Genomic DNA, 19,821 nt, shown 5'->3' with positions numbered 1-19,821 from the left:
GTTGACACTTATCCGCTAATTTGACGAACATGGAAAATCATCACCTTTTAATAAAAAAAATCGATGAATTGTTATAAATCGTTTTATTCTTTAAACAAAAATGAAAACAGATTATAAAAAAACATATAAGAAGTTAAAAAGGCGTGTAAAAAACTACCTTTTAGTAAGTTTTTAGAACTAGTGTGTATATTAATATATATACAAATGTATGATAACCAAAAAATAAATAAATATACCATTAGTTTGTTTATAAAATATTGGGTCATATCTCTAAAGTGAATGAAGAAAGTAAAGTGCCGTTTCCAAAATGTATCATATTCAAACAGTTCTGTTAGGACATGTTCACTAATCAGAGCTTGATAAGGCTGCGCACCCACTTTGGGGCACTATTCAGTTTTACAAACAACTTAATATACCGCATCCAAAGGCGAGGCAATGCATCTTTGATAATCTGACAACAGGTGATTTCGTTCGAATTTTCCACCCCGTTGGACCTCCATGTATATGTACTTTGTCTACACATTCAAGAATTTCTGATATCTAAACTGCGACAACGTATTGTGGATATAGGCAATACAAGTTTTTGCGATATGTTGCGTTCATCATGGAATAACGAAACATGTAGATATTAGATATAAATTTGTATTATTGGATCACTCGTATTGAGAAAATACGAAACTGAACAGCCTTGTTTTCCTCTTCTTGAAGTGAATAAAGATGCGGATCAGGCATTAATTTTGTAAGGGATCCGGCTTGAAATATACGGGTATAAGAAGAAACATGAGTGTACAAAATATTTAATTACAAATAATATATTGGTTGTGTTCCACGCATGAAAATTAAGAAAATAACTTTTGTGGTATTCTGTGGATAGCGAACGTACACACAGGCACTAACTTCTCTTCATCATACACTGCAAAAATAAGAATTATATCATTGTATATTGGCTAATGTAGGAAGATAATTATTGCACGAGTGAGCTATGCGAAATGAATTATTTTATTTTATATTTTAGGAAAACGCTTCTATTGTTGATGAAGTTTGGCTTTTACAAAAAGAGTTATCTGCGGCGCGTTCAGAAAGATTATCCTTAATTGAAAGACTTATGTTTTATGAAGGACTAGAAAAGGCTGCTATCGGACAACATCAATACCTGCATGAAAGCCGGGATCACACAAGTAAAAATGTCACACAAAATCAGACTGTTATGACCGAAAAAACAATACAAAATAAATTCCCTGACATACCAACACTACGTGATAAAACCTTCCCATTAAAATTAAATAATATTCTCGTACACTCCATTGGTGAAATTATACCAGCAAATCTAAATTTTCATACGTCGCATTGGATATATCCAGTAGGATATGTTGCAACGAGAATTTATGCACACCCAAGAGATCCACGAAAAAAATGTGTATTCACATGTAAAATACTTAACAATGCTGGAGTTCCTCAATTTCAATTGATTCCTGATAATGACTTGGATGGAGTGCTCTTCGGAGAAACTGCTAACAAATGTCATCAAGAACTACTTAATTGTATACAGGGGTCTACGAATGAATCTTTGAAGGTCGAATTGAAACCAAAGGGTGAGGTATTTTTCGGGTTATCAAATCCAAAAGTGAAATCGCTTATAATGTCTGATGTAAAAATTAAGCAATGCACTAAATTTAAGGGATATATCTTGCCCAATGATACCGAAATGTTGGAAAATAACGATCCAACACTGTCCTTTGCGGAACTTCAGAGTTATCTTAGACAATAACATTAACTTTTTATCTAAATAAAGAAAATTGTATTCCTGATTTTACATTTTATTCTACCGACCGAATACAACAAAAGGGTTTCAAGGAAAAAATGTACATATATAAATTTTGTAGCAGTTAATGGAAGAGAGAGCAGTAAGAAGCATAAGACTACAATTCTGGCTGGCATCATCCACGGAAATGTCCATTAAAAAAAGAGAAGCCATCTTATTGTTTATGGAACTAAAATTGATTCAATAACAAACGTACTAAATTAAATTGTCAGGTAAAAGTAGTTTCCCTATCAAGCTCGACGTAATACTTAATCTGGAGCTAAGTGCGGTAAATTAACAAGATGTATAGGAGATAAAAACATATATTATAATTTGTTTGTGTCATTACAAAACCTACTTTTTATATCCTGATCCATAAAAATTACTACCTAGATCCCTCAATAGTACTCGAACACGCGACACCCTTCTTGCCACCACCCCTTCTCAACAAACAAGCCAACGGTTCATTTTCATTGAGAAAAAAAAACGAATTAAAATAGCAGCACAAGAACTTAACGCTTGCTAACGGGCGCGGAGCTGCAGACGATTCTTGTCACAATGAAAGCCATCCTTAATTCGAGGCCGCCATTAAGGGTTCTGCCAACAAAGGGGACTTCGGACCGGCAGGAGGGTCTCACCTGCTTGAATCGATGGCTAGCTATCTCGTTTCTCAACCAACAGTTTTAGCGGCGATGGTCAAAGGGTCGGACTCCAAGTGCGGAGCAAGCCAAACGTCATCGCAGTGATCGTCGCCGGACGGCTGTGCACGCAGGTAATGACGGTGTCGTTGGAGTGGCAGAAATAAGGACGGCCGGTGCCGGAAATTTCAAGTGTTGGCGCAGTTCCGCGCATTGCCCCACAAAATGAATTTAAAACTTGAAGTGAAGGGCGGAACGAGAGCGCAATATAGTGCCTTTAACGCCACTACAAAGTTCGTTTTTTATTATATAAAATAATATAATTTTTTAATGACTACATTGCAATTACTTTTTTAGTAATGTATATCATTTTTTCATTCTAATCAAAAGCTAGAGTCATATTTCTTAATCCAATTTAATCCTTCGACAGTTGTTCTTTTCGGTTTGTATTCACAACCGATCCAATCATCATAGCCAAATAATTCTATAGTCTTAAAAACGTAGTCATAATCAAGTTCGCCAGGCGTGTCTGGCTCATTTCGATTAGGTGCCTGGGCAATTTGAAAATGTCCAATTACATTCCTATATTCTTCTAAGGTTTTAGTAAAGTTCCCGCATATATGTTGAAGATGGTATATGTCAACCATAAGTTTTATATTATTAGATTTAATTTCTTTCAGAACGGTTGATGCTGTAAATAAGAAAATATAAAAAATGGATAAGACTTCTTCATAGAGATAAGCATTTGCATTTTAATCATTTAATAAGAAATTAGCAATGTTATTTTAATTTTAGTCTTCCGGACTAGTGCAGTATACCAAGCGATTAGTGGGCCATTAGGCGCAGATACCTTTTTTAGCCATAGAGCAAAATTATCCAATTACTGCAGAGCGCGGAGTAAGTAATCGATCATCGGAAATAAAAACTCGACCTACGCAGGCGCTAGCAGGACCTACATCTAAAATTTTAAGTCTCTAGCTCTTATAGGTTCTGATATCCTTGCGTTCATACATACGGACAGACGGAAATGGCTAGATCGACTCGGCTATTGATGCTGATCAGGTATATATATTTTATGGGGTCGAAGATGGTTCCTTCTGCCAGTTACATACATTTACACAAATACATAATACCATTTTTACCGATTTTGAATGGGTTCAGGGTATAATTAGGTAAAGGGAGTCTGCAGGTTGTTTGTAAAGCATTTTCGAGAACATCCCGGCTTTAAACTGACTGCTGCCGACGATAAATCTGCAAGCCCTTGTCGCCAAGCTGCAGCTATAAATGCTTCAGAAATATAAGCAAAGAAAACCGGACAAAGCCAGCAACAGAAAAGCCTACTCTTTTTTTTACCCTGTCATATACACTGTGTTTTCAAGAGAGCATCGCTCTTTTGCTAAAAAAAAAAAAAAAAAAGTGCCCAATATTTTGTTGTATAACAAATTTCAAAGATATGCAAATTTTGGTGATTATGCATTGTTGATATTTGTTATATATTAGCCTTGAAAATAAATTTGAAGAACACCAGACAAAACATAATATTTCACCAACAAAATCTTGGAATCGCATTTGGAAACACGTCTAAAAAGATATTTTATGTATCGTAATAAACATATTGCAGAGAAAATGAAATAATTTTCAGATGAAAATTATTTAGTTGCCAAAATAATGATTTTAATGTAACGCGAAAAGCTTATTAAAATTCTCGAGTAATAATTAAAGACGCAGACACCTCAGCAGATCAACAATTTGTGACACTGATTTTTTTTTGTGTCAAAAAATTGTTGTATGTGGGTGAATACATGTATTATATATTAAATAATATTTACATATAAATTGATTTCATTAAAGGTTTGAATACCATACCTTTGATGTAGGAGTCCATAAAGTATAATGGAACAGCATACTTATTTATCGGTTCAATGAGGCCAACAATATTATTCAATTGTAATACCTCGGAAGCTTCTTTTAAATTGGACACATATGTTTTAAAATGATTTTCCAAATGGTTATTTACTGTTCCTGCCATCAAATGAATTCTGAAATAAAAATAAACTTTATCTGTTAAAAACTATTAGTTTTTACGTAACGTTATAAGTTATAAACATAAAAGTCTGAGTGCTCAAGTTGAGAGCACCTAACTAAGAAAAATGTACGATTACATTACTTACTTCTTGCAATTAATAGATTTGGCAAATGCAACTGTTTCATCCAACTGCATTTTGAAGAGATCTTCTTCCCCAGGAATACTTGCAGAACCATACTTTAGCTCATTCTTCGTTTTATCTGCAAAAAATATATTGAAAAATCTATCACCAAATTTAATCTATAAAGGTAAATGAACTTCAAAAACATGTATTTTTAAAAAATGTTTACAAATAATTGAAATTTTATCAATCGATGACCATTATTAAAATCAAGTTCCCAACCCAAGTTCTTCATACATATGTGTGCAATTAGATCGACTCGGCTGTTGATCTTGATCAAGAATATATATTCTGTGAAAGTTGTAGTCCAGGACGCCCACTCACAGGGTGCTGGCGTGGGCGCCATAAATCAGGCGCTGTTACGATAAGTGGTTCCCATTTAGAGTGAAGAGTTTTGACCCTGTACCGCGATGATACCGATGCCGTGGTTTCGACCATAAGTTGGCGTTTGCTGTCGCTGCGGCTAGATGGGTCACCTCGAGGCTCTGTGCAGTAATGCACTAAATTTCGCCATTAAGGGGAAGCCGTCAGGACATCTGATGATGCCTTTAGCGCGCCCGATATATAAATGATCCATGTTTTAACGAAATTATTCGCTAATATATTCCTTAAGTTCCTATGTAGAGCTTTGAAAATAAGTTTGAGGCAAGTCGGACAAATATGAAAAATTCACCAAAAATATCTTTAAAGTGCACTTTCCACCTTGAAAGAGATTTTATTACCGTTTTAAAGCAAAGTCAAACACAAAAAGCCACAGCAACAAATCAACTGCAAAAAAACAACAATGCGCAACAACAAGCCCCATTTTTTTTTCTCGTTTGTTTTGATCGCTTAAGTGTTTGTGCAAGATTTCGTGGCATAAGATAGTCTGTGCTGTGTTTATTGCTGGTTTCTCTATCTAATTAAAATAATATATTTTACGAAAGAGCTTTTGATCCGAATGGCTTCTCTGTCTCTTTATTACTCTTAATTATTTTTAAGTTTTATAGCTAAAAATATGTATTTACTTGAAAAGTACAAAGTAATATAATGTCGTTTACATTCCTATAAGTCTAAATACTCATACATATGTATGTATGTATACCTATGTCCATTAATAAGTATGTATGTATGTATGTATATGAACATGTTAATTGTGACATACCCAATTTAATATTTATCAGATTCACCAATATTCCAGTATTTTTAATTGCTTGTATAACATCTGGAAGTTCTCCGTCAGGATATGGTATTTCCACTGCTCGAAATCCATGCTGATGCGCTAATTTTATTCTTTCTGATATAGCTAATGCAGTTTCAGTAAAAAGGAAGTTCAGGTTTGCAGAAAATTTCATGGCGCTCACTTGACTTTTATTTAGAAACTGATTGTGAATAGATGTGTAATATAACCTTATATAAAGTCAAAAGTAATTTAGCCTTTGTGTATGTTTACATACACATGTATGTATGTGTGTGCATATGAACATTTACGGACACAATTGCAACTTCACACTTGTGTACATGTGCTCAGTTATCTGTGGACTGCCCAATAGAACTTGGTAGCTACGAAAAAGTACTTCTCACAGCTTAAAAATTTCCAGCTTAGTTTCAGACATTCTCTTAAATTCGACCGACCCAATAAAGTATATATGCCAGCAGGCCATGCGATTCATATCAAAGAGCTACGCATACAGTGCACCAACATAATATATTATAACGTCGTGTCTCATAGAACTTTATGTCTGTGATGTTTAGAATATATTTCTATCTCTATTACGTACATTGAAGTCATTTATTAATGGGGTCTTTTATAATAATGAATTCATTTAAACATGTATACATTTGCTGTACGCAACTATCGCACACAAAAACTTTTGGGCTGTAACGGAATATTACAATCTTCTTAAATTGACACAGTTTCCTTGGCATGCCAAGCACACATACATGCAGAGTTGCACCAATATATGTGAGTTGAGACACACAACTAACTACTAACAACTATTTGGCGCGCCGAGGCTTTGATACGCTTACTTATAAAAATTGTATATAATGTTTCAAGAAAGCAATTATTATCGATTGTATTAATAGTTGCACAGTAAATATGAAATTATATATTTCTCAGACATTGAATAAATATATTTTATATAAGAAGGTTTGTGGTATTTAGTCACAGCACTGATCAATAGTTAAAGTACCGTATTTTGAGGAAAAGTGCTTTGCTTGTCGAAAAATGAAAAAGATACAAAACTGCCTGACTTTAAATGGTCCATCGTATGGCATCTGAAACGATCAACGAACTGTGTTTTACGTAGAAAAATTATAGTTGAGATAACTAATTTCTTAAAGATTAAAAACATTGATAAGTTGAGGTTGGCAGCTGAGATTTGATCGTATCTCTGCTAGTTCATTGGCGAAATCGGTTTGCTGTTAAAATTGTCTAAAGTTGTAACAAAAATTCTCCAGTACGACGATGACTTGCGGCTTAGACCTTATTGTCAGGTCCCTGCTTGGTCGACAATGTTCGAGCAAGAGTCTTCCACGAGCGTTGAAGTGAATAATCCTTAGAAAAATTCACTTCCCTGCAAAAATGCCCATCAGCTCCTCTTCAACTCTTTTACTCAACAGACAAATTGATTACAGTTCAATGTACAATACATCGATTGACAATATCGATAGTTATTCAATTCAATGAATATTTCAAGGAATGTAAGCAAAAATACTTAATAGCTCGAACACTGCCTATAATCATTCATAAATTTTATGTAGAGTTGTATTTGCTACAGATATTTGGTTTACAATCCCCGTAAAACAGCCGGATAAGAAACAAGCAGTACCGTAACAAGCCCAAATACAGCATTAGCAGTATAGTTATTATCCAATGCAAAAAAAAACGTTAGTAACATAAGATTTAGATTTCTAGAATTATTAAGTTCGATCAAATTTTCCATTTGCGATTCTATTTATTAACAAGTGAAGCACAATCTAATGTAAAATGTGAAGGTGGATGCATGTATGTGGAACATCTCTTTAAATATATCGATAAGAGATTGATGCGGTATAAAAAGCATTGCAGTGGAAACGAGCTTATTCGATGCTATCGTAAAGAAGATTTTTTGATTTAAATATTTACAGTGAATTTTTTATCCGACTTTTTCGCAGTTTATGGACAATTTAGTTTGGTGCAGACAGCTATTTTAAGTTTAATCGTTTGTAAACAGGATATAAAGTGCTACATTACTGAAAGTTAAGATGGGAGTGCCTGCTTTTTTTCGATGGCTAAGCAAAAAATATCCTTGCGTTATTATAGAATGTAATGAAAATAAGGTATAGTAGAGAAAGAGCTTTATTATGATTTTAAATAACGAAAGAAATACAGAGAGTGGATGTAGAAACAGGCAAGACCATCTTTGAAGATTCAACTTTACCCAATCCTAATGGAGTGGAGTTTGATAACTTATATCTTGATATGAACGGCATAATACACCCTTGCACCCATCCTGAAGACAAACCAGCTCCTAAAAATGAAGAAGAAATGATGGTTGCTATATTTGACTGCATAGACCGACTTTTTGGTATTGTACGCCCACGAAAATTATTATATATGGCCATCGATGGAGTTGCTCCCAGAGCAAAAATGAATCAACAGAGATCCCGAAGGTTTCGAGCTGCAAAAGAAACAATTGAAAAGAGATTGGAAATTGAACGCATTCGAAATGAACTGTTAACACGCGGTAAGCATTAAGCCGTACTATATACACTTATTTATAAAACCTAAAGAATATAACGTGTCGTGGTCCGCTTGATTTGCCTATATAAATTCTAGCTTTGCGGTCTTGGCATTGCTGGAAGCAAAAAAAAAATTGTTCAGGTTCGCTTTTCAATCATTGTGCCCATTGCCCATTCCCCATTGTTTCCAATTTATTTTTTTATATCAAAATATTGAAACTAGGTAAAATGGTGCCCATTTTGTAAATTGGCGCATTATAATTTATAAGAACAATATTGTACTGGTCGTTTTTTATGCTCTGAACCTTGGCTTGGTTGGAAGAATCCCCGACCATATATAAATTGATCAGCATCAGTAGTCGCGTGAATGAACGATCTCAGAACCTATAAGAGCCAGAGACTTGAAGTTTTGAAGGTAGGCCCTCCTAGTAGCGTGCGGTACGCGTTTGTTTCCGATAATCCACGTGTGACCATTGACCACGTGGTTAGCGGCAGCTAACGCGAATTGAAGGAATTTCAGTACGCACCTAATTCCCAGACCCTAAAAAAAAAGGTACAAGGTACCAATAACAATATTATAAATTTCTAATTAGAGTTCACTTGAGAATTTATTTTCCGTGCTTTCACATTTAAATAAATAAAATATAATAAAAAAGGTTGCCTAAATTAAAATAACATCAGAAAAAAAAAAAACAAATAAAAACAACAAATCTAACAACAAATGCTTTCAGCATTATTACGGCGTCAACAATGAAGGGGGTAGCCATCTGGCGGGTCAAACCGCTTTGATATTTGGGAAAGCACTCCAAGCTTATGTATAACTATGATTTTACCCCAAGTTTTGAAGGCACACGGAAGAAACCGTTCGAGATTGCCCAAATATTCAGGAAAAATTGCAATGGGATATGCGGCTGGCTTCAGTTTGCACTATTAACTATTATTATTACTGGTAAAGTAGACAAGCTTGTACCGTGAGCCGCATTGGGTGTTGGAAGAGGAGGATGAAGGGTATCCTTTAGTCGGAAACTCTCGACTGGCGTCTTCCTTGTTCCTCGTCTAGTTCGTCTTTCAAACGCGATTTACGTGCACAATATCGCCGTTTTAAATTTACTTTGATGTTTTTTAATGCTTAAATCATTGTTGTTTTTAGGTTGCAAGCTTCCTCCGGAAAAAGAAAAAGGCGAACATTTTGACTCGAACTGCATAACTCCAGGAACACCATTTATGGATAGATTAAGTAAATGCTTACACTATTATATACATGATCGCCTTAATAACAATCCGGCATGGAAAGGAATACAAGTTATTTTATCCGATGCAAATGTACCTGGAGAAGGCGAACACAAAATCATGGACTATATACGAAAGCAACGTGCACAGCCTGATCATAATCCTAATACACATCATGTTCTTTGCGGGGCTGATGCAGATCTGATAATGCTTGGACTCGCTACTCACGAGCCTAACTTTACTATAATTCGTGAAGAATTCCTGCCAAATAAGCCACGACCATGTGACATCTGTAATCAATTTGGTCACGAAATGGACAAATGTGTTGGTCTAGGTGCAGCTGGCACAAGTAATAATAATCATTTTTCGCCAGATGTTCCAATCGGAGCAGAAGTGAAATTTATATTTGTCCGATTAAGTGTGTTGAGAGAATATCTTAAGAAAACTCTGCAAATGCCCAATTTACCTTTCACATATGATTTTGAGAGAGTCTTAGATGACTGGGTGTTCATGTGTTTTTTTGTCGGAAACGATTTTTTACCCCACCTACCGAGCTTAGAAATCCGAGAAGGTGCGATTGATCGTTTGGTTGAGTTGTACAAAAAATGTGTTTACAAGACCAAAGGATATTTAACGGATTCAGGTGAAGTGAATTTAGATAGGGTTCAACTAATCATGACAGACTTAGGAAATGTTGAGGATCAAATATTTAAGGATCGGCAAAGGAGGGAGCAGCAATATAAGGCGAGACAACAAAGAGATAATAATAACTCCAAAGCCTTGGAAGAATCTGTCTTCGGACCGGCGCCAGTTGGACCAGATAACAATAAAATTCAAACCATAACGAATTATAAACAGGCAGCATCTTCTGTAAGAATGGCGTCAAATGGGGCTGCTAAACGTTCTAGTACAACAGCAAATTTAGATGATGATGATGAGAACAACGATGAAGTCAGACTATGGGAAGAAGGATTTAAAAATAGATATTACGAATCTAAATTTGATGTACCCCCTGACAATCTCCAATTTCGTTATGCTGTTGCACTTCAATATGTAAGGGGTCTATGTTGGGTTCTAAAATATTACTATCAAGGCTGTGCTTCTTGGAACTGGTATTTTCCCTACCATTATGCCCCGTTTGCTTCGGATTTTGTAAATATACAAGGGCTTTCCACCATTTTCGAAAAAGGAACAAAACCGGTAAGATTACTAAACTTACATAAAATTAAGAATTGTACTCTTAAAGCGACATTTGAAAACTCTATTACAAAATATAGTATAAGAAAATCTTATAGATGGTCCGTTTTCTGAGCTGATGTCAAGAGTCTCCAAAAAAATGCCAATGGAATAACATATACCATTTATAATATGAGCTCCCAAATACAAAAAAGATTTGTTTTAAATCATGATTTTCCACTCTTTCCTCTCATACATGCTTTCCCGGTGAATGTTTTATTTTTATTTTATTTTTTTAATTTAATATTTATTTACATTTGGTGTTGTCAGACGATCATTTAGGGTATCCCCTAGTCTGGGAATCCCGACTAGTGCATTTTACTTGTTAAAAAACATAAAAAAAAACATAATATTTTCTGTATTTTAGTTTAATCCCTTAGAGCAACTGATGGGTGTTTTTCCAGCAGCCAGCAGTTCCCATGTTCCAGAGCCTTGGGCACAACTTATGTCCAGACCTGTAAGTAACAAACTTCATTGTAAAATTATATAATATATAACGTCGATCCGGGTATGACTTTGCAAGTAAGTGTTTTCGAGTGGGCAATTTACGACCTGAGCACAGCATTGTTTCCTCAACCCATTGAAAATGGGTAAAAAGGGTACAATTGTTTGGTCCAAATATATGTAACAGGACGAAAGAAGCATCTTAGAACCCATAAAATGTATATATTCCTGACCAGCATCAATAGTATATTAATGTTGTGCACTGAAAGTAGAGATTTGAAAATAGAAATATTATTGCCCGCTTATCAGATGACATCGATATTCCTTACAGATCCGCTAATAACTTTCCATTTGGGATCAAGCCAAAATGAATCTCTCTGCTCTTTAATTAATATCTTTTGGTGGAGCAGTAATATGAAATAATGAAACATTTTCCACGACGATGTAGCATTTTACTTGAGTGAATTTATTTATTGTCCATTTGAACATTTTTTTTGCTTTTGATCCACCGATGGCCAGTTTGAAATGCTGCCCGGTTCTTCAAAGAATACATATTCTAGAAATGTGGTCAATTTTGATACAAGATCAAGGTTGAAGATTCCTTTTTGAACATTCTATATGGAGAATTGTTATCTAATTTTGCTATTTTTATTTACTTTCTAGGACTCAACTATAATTGACTTTTATCCCGACGATTTTAAAATTGATCTAAACGGAAAAAAGTTCGCATGGCAAGGAGTTGCCTTGCTACCATTTGTTGATGAAAACAGGTTATTTAAGGCACTTATTCCTCTTCATAGCCATTTAACAGACGAAGAAGGTAAGAAAACATAAAAAAACGTTTCATGAATAATGGGCAAATTGGCTTGGACGAAGAGGGAAGTCCGAATCTATGAAGTATATTTGTTCTTAAGCAAGATGTCGAATTGAGTCGATAAAGCCATGTCAGTAATCTGGGACTCGGAGCTAAGCTCTCCGCCTATCTTTCCATTTGTATGAACAAGTCATTTTTCGGCAATTTGAAATATAAATTCTCGTTTTCCATATGCTATGCAGATCAAATTTATCAATATGGCGATACTTTTGTCGCCCTGAACCCATGGTTTTGTGCAAATGTATGTAAGAGGCAGAAGGAAGAGTCTCAATCCCATAAAGTATATATATTCTTGATCAGCATTAATAGCCGAGTCGATCTAGCCATGTGCGTCTGTCTGTCCATCTGTCCGAATGTATGAAATTTAAGCTGGAGGTCCTTCTAGTCCATGCACAGATAGAGTTTGTTTCTGATAATCGATAACTTACCGCGTTTCCAAGTAATCGATAATAATCGATATCGAAATACTGTTTTTTTTTAGCAAATTGGGTAAATAATAAGAGCTACGGTCATCAAACGAGATATGTTTATTCTAGAATAGTATATACATCAAGTGTCTTTAATTTTATACCTATCGCTACCTACCCGCTACTGCCTCATAGCTAAAAATCAAACTTATAATTCACGAATATTCTACAGTACAGTAAGATACAGAAAACTTCATCAAGATCGGTTAAGAAACTCAGAAATTATTAAATAAAACATGATTTTGCTGGCCTCGAGTTTGCGGTAGCAAGCTCATTATCGTCTCACTCTCGAGAACTAATGTGTGATGATGATTTAAAAGTGCTCCTTGCATATAACGATATGGCCTCATGTAATCTATTACAAGCCGACATTGATGTTTTTCAGCTTTGCTGTCCAGTAATCTTTCTAAATCTAATCCGTTCCGAATGCAAGGTAATGCCCCCTATAGGTACTATCTTTCTACTCGAACTAACCACGCGTCTTACGCTAGGACTGTGGTCAATAAAATTTTCTTGGGTTTCATCAAGCGATGGTCTAAGGGGTCTGACGACTCGTATCCAAACACTTATTTATAAGTATGCCTCATCAGCCTGGTCAGCGCAATATTCAAGACAAAAATTGAAGACGAATGCGCCTCTCGGTTGGTTGGGCCTTAAATGGGATGCAGTACAGTACAATGCATCGGTATTAAATCTTCGGCTCGATATGCAAAAAAAAAAATACTTAAAATATATCTCAATCAGTTAACTGATCAGCCTTAACTACTCTGAACGACTCATTGTATAAAAAGCAACGTTTGTCTACAGCGATTTATCGTGATCGAGTTTTCAAAAATATTAATAAAATTCCTAATTTTAGAATATTTCCTGCTAAGCTTAGGGAACGCATCTTGGCTTTTGGGACCTTTGGCCGGAGACCACAGAGTGGTCATGAGAACTTTGTAGATCCGCATTAATATTAGTCAAGTTCTACAATAGAGCTTTTCTAATCCCGCAAAGATTTCGATCGACGCTCCAATGTCGTTTGTCGCATTCAGACGTACCAACCTAGCTTGTAGATTCTTAGCCATTTTTGTATGCCTTTCAACAGATCTTAATAATACTGCATTTTATCATATGCGATCATTTGTTCAAATGTGGTTCGAAATGTGTTGGAAGTAAAATGATGCCAACTTTATGCTGGTTTTCATAGTTAGTGGATGTATCTGTTGCTTATCATATTTCGACATATTTCTGCTGCTTAAATTATAGGCTTTGACGTAAGGAATGGTTCTAACCACTAAACACAACGATATCGCTAAGGCAATGCTATTGATGGTAGCTAAACGCGATTGAAATAAGCTAGCAAAACTCTTAAGCGACATTATTGCAGTACTATGGTAGTTAGCATTAAGATAACTATTGGCGATTTCTATGGCTAAAGCAATGAAAGGCCTTGCTTTTTATTGTTTTAGCTTAACACATTTATGTGTATACCTATGTACAAATGAAATTTATATATATCATTTTAGATATCAAGTTTAAATTATTTAAATATGGAAAATATATGTATGCCAGTGCACTACAAATTATATATTTTTTAAAATAAAATCAAATGTACATTTGTGCCGAAACGCGAGGCAAAGCAAACCAAAGTGCACCTGTCTTTAAATTACTAAACTTGCCAGGTAAATACATCATGGGGTTTCATTATGCCACATAGAAAATAAAATAACTATTTATAATAATTTTTTTCTTTCGCCTATGTAAGAGAATCAAAAATTAGTTTCGAATTTATTAATTTTTTTTTAAATTGTATATATTGAATTTTATTATATATATTTTCAGTTAAGCGTAACAAAAGAGGCGAAAATAATTTATATGTTAGTAAATTTAGTCCCCACTTCAAGACTGTTCAAAAACTTTATCAACCAGCCTACAAATCCCAACTTGATTGTCCTATATCATTTAATGGAATGTGTGGGACAATTTCAATATCCGACCTCAACACAGCTTTGAATGAGTAAGTATACAACACATACAAAATATGTTGCAACAAGATAAGCATCTAGCAACAAAAAATACATAATATACGTGTCCAATAAGCTATGAAACATCTATGGATAAACAACTAAGTTATTAAAGTCGAAAACTTGTTTATCCACCGATTTTATGGAGCTATAACTTGTTCGACGTGTATATAAAATGCCTTATAATAACAAAATACAATTTTTTTGTGTGTTTATTACGGACATTACTATCTAATTTGTTAAACTCAGATAAGAAGACACTCGGAATCATTCAGCGCCTTACGAACTCACATAGCTCTAGAAACTCGAAAATGCGGCATTACAATCTAGTCTATGGTGTCGTTAGTGTCATTTTTCAACACTTCAATTTGCCCCCATATTTAAAGATGTTTTACCCAAGGTTTGAACTAGGGAATCGCAGGGAGAATGTGCTCTAGATACATACCAAATCGACGTGTAGCATACATTATGGCTGGCTTACAAAGCTAACGAGAATCGACTATGAATACCATCCGGGGCGCAGTAAGGGATATAATATATTATTAGACTATCTTTCTCATTCTCAAAGGTGGGATTAAATATATATAGCACTGGTGGAGTAGCAAGGATCTCAGTGTTAAAAACGAATGTGTTCATCATTCGATTAAATTCCTTTTGCACGAACATTGTATCCAAAATATTGGACGCGTCCAAGCAGTAGGTAAAAATTGATATCGCAAACTCTTTTTCGAACTAATCTGTTAGGTTTTAAAAGTGAGTTTTTATTAGATTCTATCAACAGCATTGCAATTGTGAATGAATTTTATTCTGTGCTGTGTTTGCCGATTATTATTTTTTCGTTAGGAACTCCGGACTAGAGCCTCTTACTGGTTTTACAAGTAAGAAAATTGACGCGTATAGTAGCTTTTTGACGGTATCGGTTACCTCTTTCGAAAGAGTACCGCTATGAAATGGGGCCGTGTCTGTCAATCAATTGTTCATTTTACACTTTGCGCTCTTTTCTCATTTTTTTAGAGTGTCCATCTTACTATTACGTTACAACACTAGATGCTGATTTTGAAAGTTTACGTTAATGTTCATTCCTTACTTAATGTATAAATACATATCGCTCATTTAAATGAAGACTATGATAAGTCAAAAAACGACATGCTTTATATTATGTACAAATTTCTTACTCATATCTTGTATACTTTAAAACAAATTGATTTTTTCTTTTTTTATTCTAGTCAGTTGAAATCTCCAATTCCTGGCTTACCTGATATTATTAAAAATGAAGTTGTAACAGCCGTGTTTAAGGACCCAAAGTATGATGAAAACTTCACCTTTCTAGCTAAAAGGCTTCCAAACGCTGTGGACCCTCCCCAAGTTATACAATCGGACAACAACAAAAATGGACCAATTATCGGTACCGGCCTTTAATATAATATGTTTTTTTATATTCTCATATGGGGTATTCTAATTGTGTGTAAAGGAATCATCTTGGACCCTATAAAGTATATACATAAAACTGTTTTTTCTGACTGACTGCTTGGTAAAAAACACACAGTAAGAGTTAGGAAGTTGTAATTTTCAATTTAGTTACCTAAGTTAAAGAAAAAATCGTGAAAAAATATTCTATACATTTTTTTCCATCTGATCGTCTCCGAGATCAGTTGTAAATATCTTTGTGAAAATTTATCTGATACGTTTTGATAATATTTGTTTTAATTATTTGTGTAATTATTGTGTGGCTTTGCAGTTAGTATATGATTCGATATATTTACTGATATTTGTGAGGTGTGTGATAGATTTTCAAAATTTTGACTGTTCCATTAAGATGAGTAACAACTACAATTCCATACTTGACTTGATTTTCACAGAGCTAATAATGAAAACGGTACCCGTGCAAGCAATAAGCACCTTCGACTCTATGAGGGGCGTGGCTTGCGCCATGATCCTTGATCCATCTCAAATTAATTGGCAGAAGCCAAACCGCATAAACATCATTATTGAAATATAAATTAAAGTGTATTTCTATATATTTTAATTTAATTCATTATTGATATTTAATCTGGTTCTGTTAGTTGCAAAATAATAATAATAATAACTGATCTACAGCATACACTCCGGAAAAAAAGACAAAATCAATATACGTGGGATATTTCATGCAATTATTGTAATTTTCAACCTGTCTTTAAAATTATTATTAGTTTTCATCGTATTCAAATATATGGGCGTTACTTAATAACAACCAATTCGTGTAAAACTTTTGGTTCTTAATTCGATAGATTTGAAATTAATTTTAATATATTTATGAAAAAAAATACAAATTGAAAGCAGCTAACTCAAGCCAGTTTATTACAGTTTGTTTATGCTTTTTATGTTTTAGGTTTTGGAGGCCATACTCAAAGGGCATACATTCCTCCCGGCGCTCAAAGGCTTGTATCCTCCAGCATTAGAACACAACGTATCGACAACGGACAAAGGTTTGCATATCAAAATAATGGAAGAAATTGTGTAAATTATAACAATCATCCAATGCAAGGTAAATTAAAAAATCAATAAGGTTTAAAAAATAAGATTAGGAATATGTTGAATCATTGTTTGTTCTTGATTTTGATTTAATTCGAAAGTTGAATTGAAAGTTTGTGTTAGTGTACACAAAAATTGGAAAACTGCATTCAAATTTAACAACATTAACAGTTTTTGACACCCAAAAATAATTATTTTTTGATAATATCAACAATCCTCTCAATTTGAACCTGAACCCATCAACAATGGGTAAAAGGGCGGACATAATGCATTTGTGCCAATGTGTGTAACAGGCAGATGGCAGCAGCTCTGACTTTGTAAAGTAAAAATATTATTTTTTAGTATCAATAGCCGAGTCGATATAGCCAGACAGATGGCTTAAGACTCGGCTATTGATTGATACTGAAAAATAATATATTTACTTTACAAAGTCAGAGCTGCGGTCTGTCCGGCTGTCCGTCCGACTGTGCGTATGTATGTACGCAAGAATCTCAAAGCCTATAAGAGCAAGAGACTTGAAATTTGGAACGTAGGTCCTGCTAGTGTCCGCGCAGAACGAGTTTGTTTCCGATAATCGATAACGTGCCCGTTTTCCAGCAATCGAAAAAATTCTAAATTGAAATCGTGTTTTTGCTGCATAACTGTTTGGTTTTAAGGTATAGAGTAACCAAACTTGATATGTAGCTTCTAAAATAATATATGCGAGTCAAGTATCTTTCATTTTAGCGCAAATCCCAATAATACATATACACACACATTAGCATTGAAATTGTGATATTTTATTCTGTGCTGTGTGCATAAGCTGATGTATTATTTCTTATTCTGAAAAACGACATGGCGATGGACGAAATATCTATAATGATCTTTAACAATATCCATTTTGATTTAAATGTAACAGTTTATAATAATTAATTCTTCGATAAATTTTTCAAGTAAAATCAGTTGTAAAGCTTTGATTGATCGAAAAATGCGGTAACTGATTCTTATAACCGGAAATTTATAATGGGTAAGGGTGTATTATAAAATCAAATCAATTATAATCGATTTTGAGATGAGGTTTCTTGACAGATCTCTCTCAGATCTTAAAGGAGCTAGAAACAAAAATAACAGATGTAGGTTCTTTTGAAGTAGACTATGACATTCGAAAAGGTAGTATGTCACATTTAAGCAATTAAAATTTCATTGAAATCGGTCCACAAAACACCAATGTTGTTTGGGAACGAATTAATTTGCGAGTAAATGCATGTGGTTTTTGTGCGTGTATATAGTAGAAAGCTCGAATAATTAAGTTGCAGCTGGGTGTTGGGTTTAAGGTATCTCCTAGTCCAGATTTCCTGACTAGAGAATTGTTACTTATGAATGTATATAGATTTCAATAATTACCATAATTACATATTCTTATTTAAATTCTTTTTATATATATTGCAGGTTACTATCCACATCAAACTGCATCTTACCATCAAAGAAATACCGATTCAAACTATCAACAACGTAATAATTATAATGGATCGCGGAATCCCCAAAACCGGCAGTCAAATAGGGGCACCTATCATAATAACTCAAATTATAGACGATTTTAAAATACATTTTTAAGCTATCAATCGTTTTTTTATAAATTACAAAATGATATAATTATGAGTATGCCAATGTTTGACTGTATGGATATTAATTCAGTTATATTCATCAGAACGTAAAAATAGGTTTGTCGGATATTTTTAACATAAATGGTAACAAATAAACAATAACGCTAACTATACTTATACATAAGTGATGTTGTGCCATTCAAACTCAAATAAAAACAACTAAGAGGTCCTAGTCAGGAGTTCCCGACTAGGAGATACCCTGAACCCTCTTCCAACACCAAATGCAGCTCGCGGAACGTTCTCGCTTGCTTTCGTAGCAATAAAGATAAATTACAAAAAAAAAGTTCCGCACTACTTGCCAGCCAAAAAAGTGTTACCTCAAGGATTCGAAGCCACACCAACTATTGAGTCGTAATGAAAAAAACAAACGAATTTAAATAGCAGCAAAGAAAACAATACAGTAGCTATTGCAATATATATATATATATATATGAATGAATTTATATATATATATATATATATTCATACGCGTCTTTGCATTTTATCAACAGTTTTGCAATTGCGATTGTATTGTTTTCTGTTCTGCTATTTTAATTAGTTTTTTTTTCTCATTAAGTCTCAAGTATTGGTATCACTGTTGGGTAGAGGAGGCGGCATGACTGAAGCATGCTAGCGCGTAGCGCGAGCTGCATTTGGTTTTGGTAAATGAGGGTGCAGGGTATTTCCTAGTCGCGAGCTCCCGACTAAGACTTGTTTGATTACCATTGGATCGGCTTCAAATTTATCTCCAGAGACCTTTGTTAAAATTTATTTAATACTTTTTTTCGATAGACACCGTTCTTCTCACCACAAGACTAACATGGGCGGAAATTGTTGATTCTAAAATATGATCTTTATTTAATGGATTTAAAATTTATTTAAATATTTCACAGGCAGCAACTGGATAAAAAACAGTTATATGTATTTCAAGATTCAAGCACAAAACTAGCCATGGCCAAGGTCAAGGTATACCTGGTCGCCAAGAGCCTGGTGACAACTGGCGCCGATAACACTATTAATATTTGAGACTGGAAGGTGTATTTTACCAAGAAACTCTGTACGTAGTAAAGACTCTCG

At 34.4% G+C, this 19,821-nt stretch overlaps 3 protein-coding genes across 5 annotated transcripts; 2 read left to right on the top strand and 1 right to left on the bottom strand.

Moving 5' to 3' along the window:
- Nucleotides 1-6,186, bottom strand: Gip (hydroxypyruvate isomerase-like protein Gip). Of its 2 annotated transcripts, none has more exons than XM_070207549.1 (4): nucleotides 5,791-6,186; nucleotides 4,611-4,725; nucleotides 4,306-4,478; nucleotides 1-44 (listed from the first exon to the last, which is right to left on the bottom strand). In XM_070207549.1, the coding sequence occupies exons 1-4, from the start codon at nucleotides 5,978-5,980 to the stop codon at nucleotides 16-18; spliced, it is 507 nt and encodes a 168-aa protein (XP_070063650.1). In that variant the 5' UTR covers nucleotides 5,981-6,186; the 3' UTR covers nucleotides 1-15. The 2 variants fall into 2 exon arrangements, with proteins under 2 accessions (XP_070063650.1, XP_002052956.1); XM_002052920.4 differs by lacking the exon at nucleotides 1-44 and adding an exon at nucleotides 2,684-3,130 and having other exon boundaries at nucleotides 5,791-6,179.
- Nucleotides 15-1,808, top strand: LOC6630860 (transforming growth factor beta regulator 1). Its single transcript, XM_002052919.4, has 2 exons — nucleotides 15-163; nucleotides 1,016-1,808. Exons 1-2 carry the CDS (start codon nucleotides 101-103, stop codon nucleotides 1,766-1,768), a joined length of 816 nt encoding a protein of 271 aa, XP_002052955.1. The 5' UTR covers nucleotides 15-100; the 3' UTR covers nucleotides 1,769-1,808.
- A 1,581-nt stretch (nucleotides 6,187-7,767) lies between the features above and the next one.
- Rat1 (5'-3' exoribonuclease 2 Rat1) lies at nucleotides 7,768-19,485 on the top strand. Of its 2 annotated transcripts, XM_002052921.4 has the most exons (9): nucleotides 7,772-7,949; nucleotides 8,002-8,356; nucleotides 9,502-10,781; nucleotides 11,185-11,274; nucleotides 11,925-12,081; nucleotides 14,430-14,604; nucleotides 15,838-16,016; nucleotides 16,980-17,135; nucleotides 18,551-19,485. In XM_002052921.4, the coding sequence occupies exons 1-9, from the start codon at nucleotides 7,875-7,877 to the stop codon at nucleotides 18,700-18,702; spliced, it is 2,619 nt and encodes an 872-aa protein (XP_002052957.2). In that variant the 5' UTR covers nucleotides 7,772-7,874; the 3' UTR covers nucleotides 18,703-19,485. The 2 variants fall into 2 exon arrangements, with proteins under 2 accessions (XP_070063648.1, XP_002052957.2); XM_070207547.1 differs by lacking the exons at nucleotides 14,430-14,604; nucleotides 15,838-16,016; nucleotides 16,980-17,135; nucleotides 18,551-19,485 and adding an exon at nucleotides 14,114-14,205 and having other exon boundaries at nucleotides 7,768-7,949.
- The last annotated feature ends 336 nt before the right edge of the window (nucleotides 19,486-19,821 follow it).

This window comes from Drosophila virilis, chromosome 2 (assembly GCF_030788295.1).
Source record: "Drosophila virilis strain 15010-1051.87 chromosome 2, Dvir_AGI_RSII-ME, whole genome shotgun sequence".
In the NCBI taxonomy this organism is placed as follows: domain Eukaryota; kingdom Metazoa; phylum Arthropoda; class Insecta; order Diptera; family Drosophilidae; genus Drosophila; species Drosophila virilis.
Note: the sequence above shows the minus strand (reverse complement) of the source record. Positions and strands in the feature narration are given on the sequence as shown.

Bases quoted from the DNA above. Each gene is read 5' to 3' on its own strand.
- LOC6630860 (XM_002052919.4), top strand. From the start codon at position 101: ATGAAAACAGATTATAAAAAAACATATAAGAAGTTAAAAAGGCGTGTA. The intron at 164-1,015 runs GTAAGTTTTTAG...TTTATATTTTAG, and splicing joins GTGTAAAAAACTACCTTTTA to GAAAACGCTTCTATTGTTGA.
- Gip (XM_002052920.4), bottom strand. From the start codon at position 5,980: ATGAAATTTTCTGCAAACCTGAACTTCCTTTTTACTGAAACTGCATTA. The intron at 4,726-5,790 runs GTATGTCACAAT...TATTTTTTGCAG, and splicing joins TCTGATAAATATTAAATTGG to ATAAAACGAAGAATGAGCTA. The intron at 3,131-4,305 runs GTATGGTATTCA...TCTTATTTACAG, and splicing joins TATGGACTCCTACATCAAAG to CATCAACCGTTCTGAAAGAA.
- Rat1 (XM_002052921.4), top strand. From the start codon at position 7,875: ATGGGAGTGCCTGCTTTTTTTCGATGGCTAAGCAAAAAATATCCTTGC. The intron at 14,605-15,837 runs GTAAGTATACAA...TTTTTATTCTAG, and splicing joins CTCAACACAGCTTTGAATGA to TCAGTTGAAATCTCCAATTC. The intron at 17,136-18,550 runs GTAAATTAAAAA...TATATATTGCAG, and splicing joins TAACAATCATCCAATGCAAG to GTTACTATCCACATCAAACT.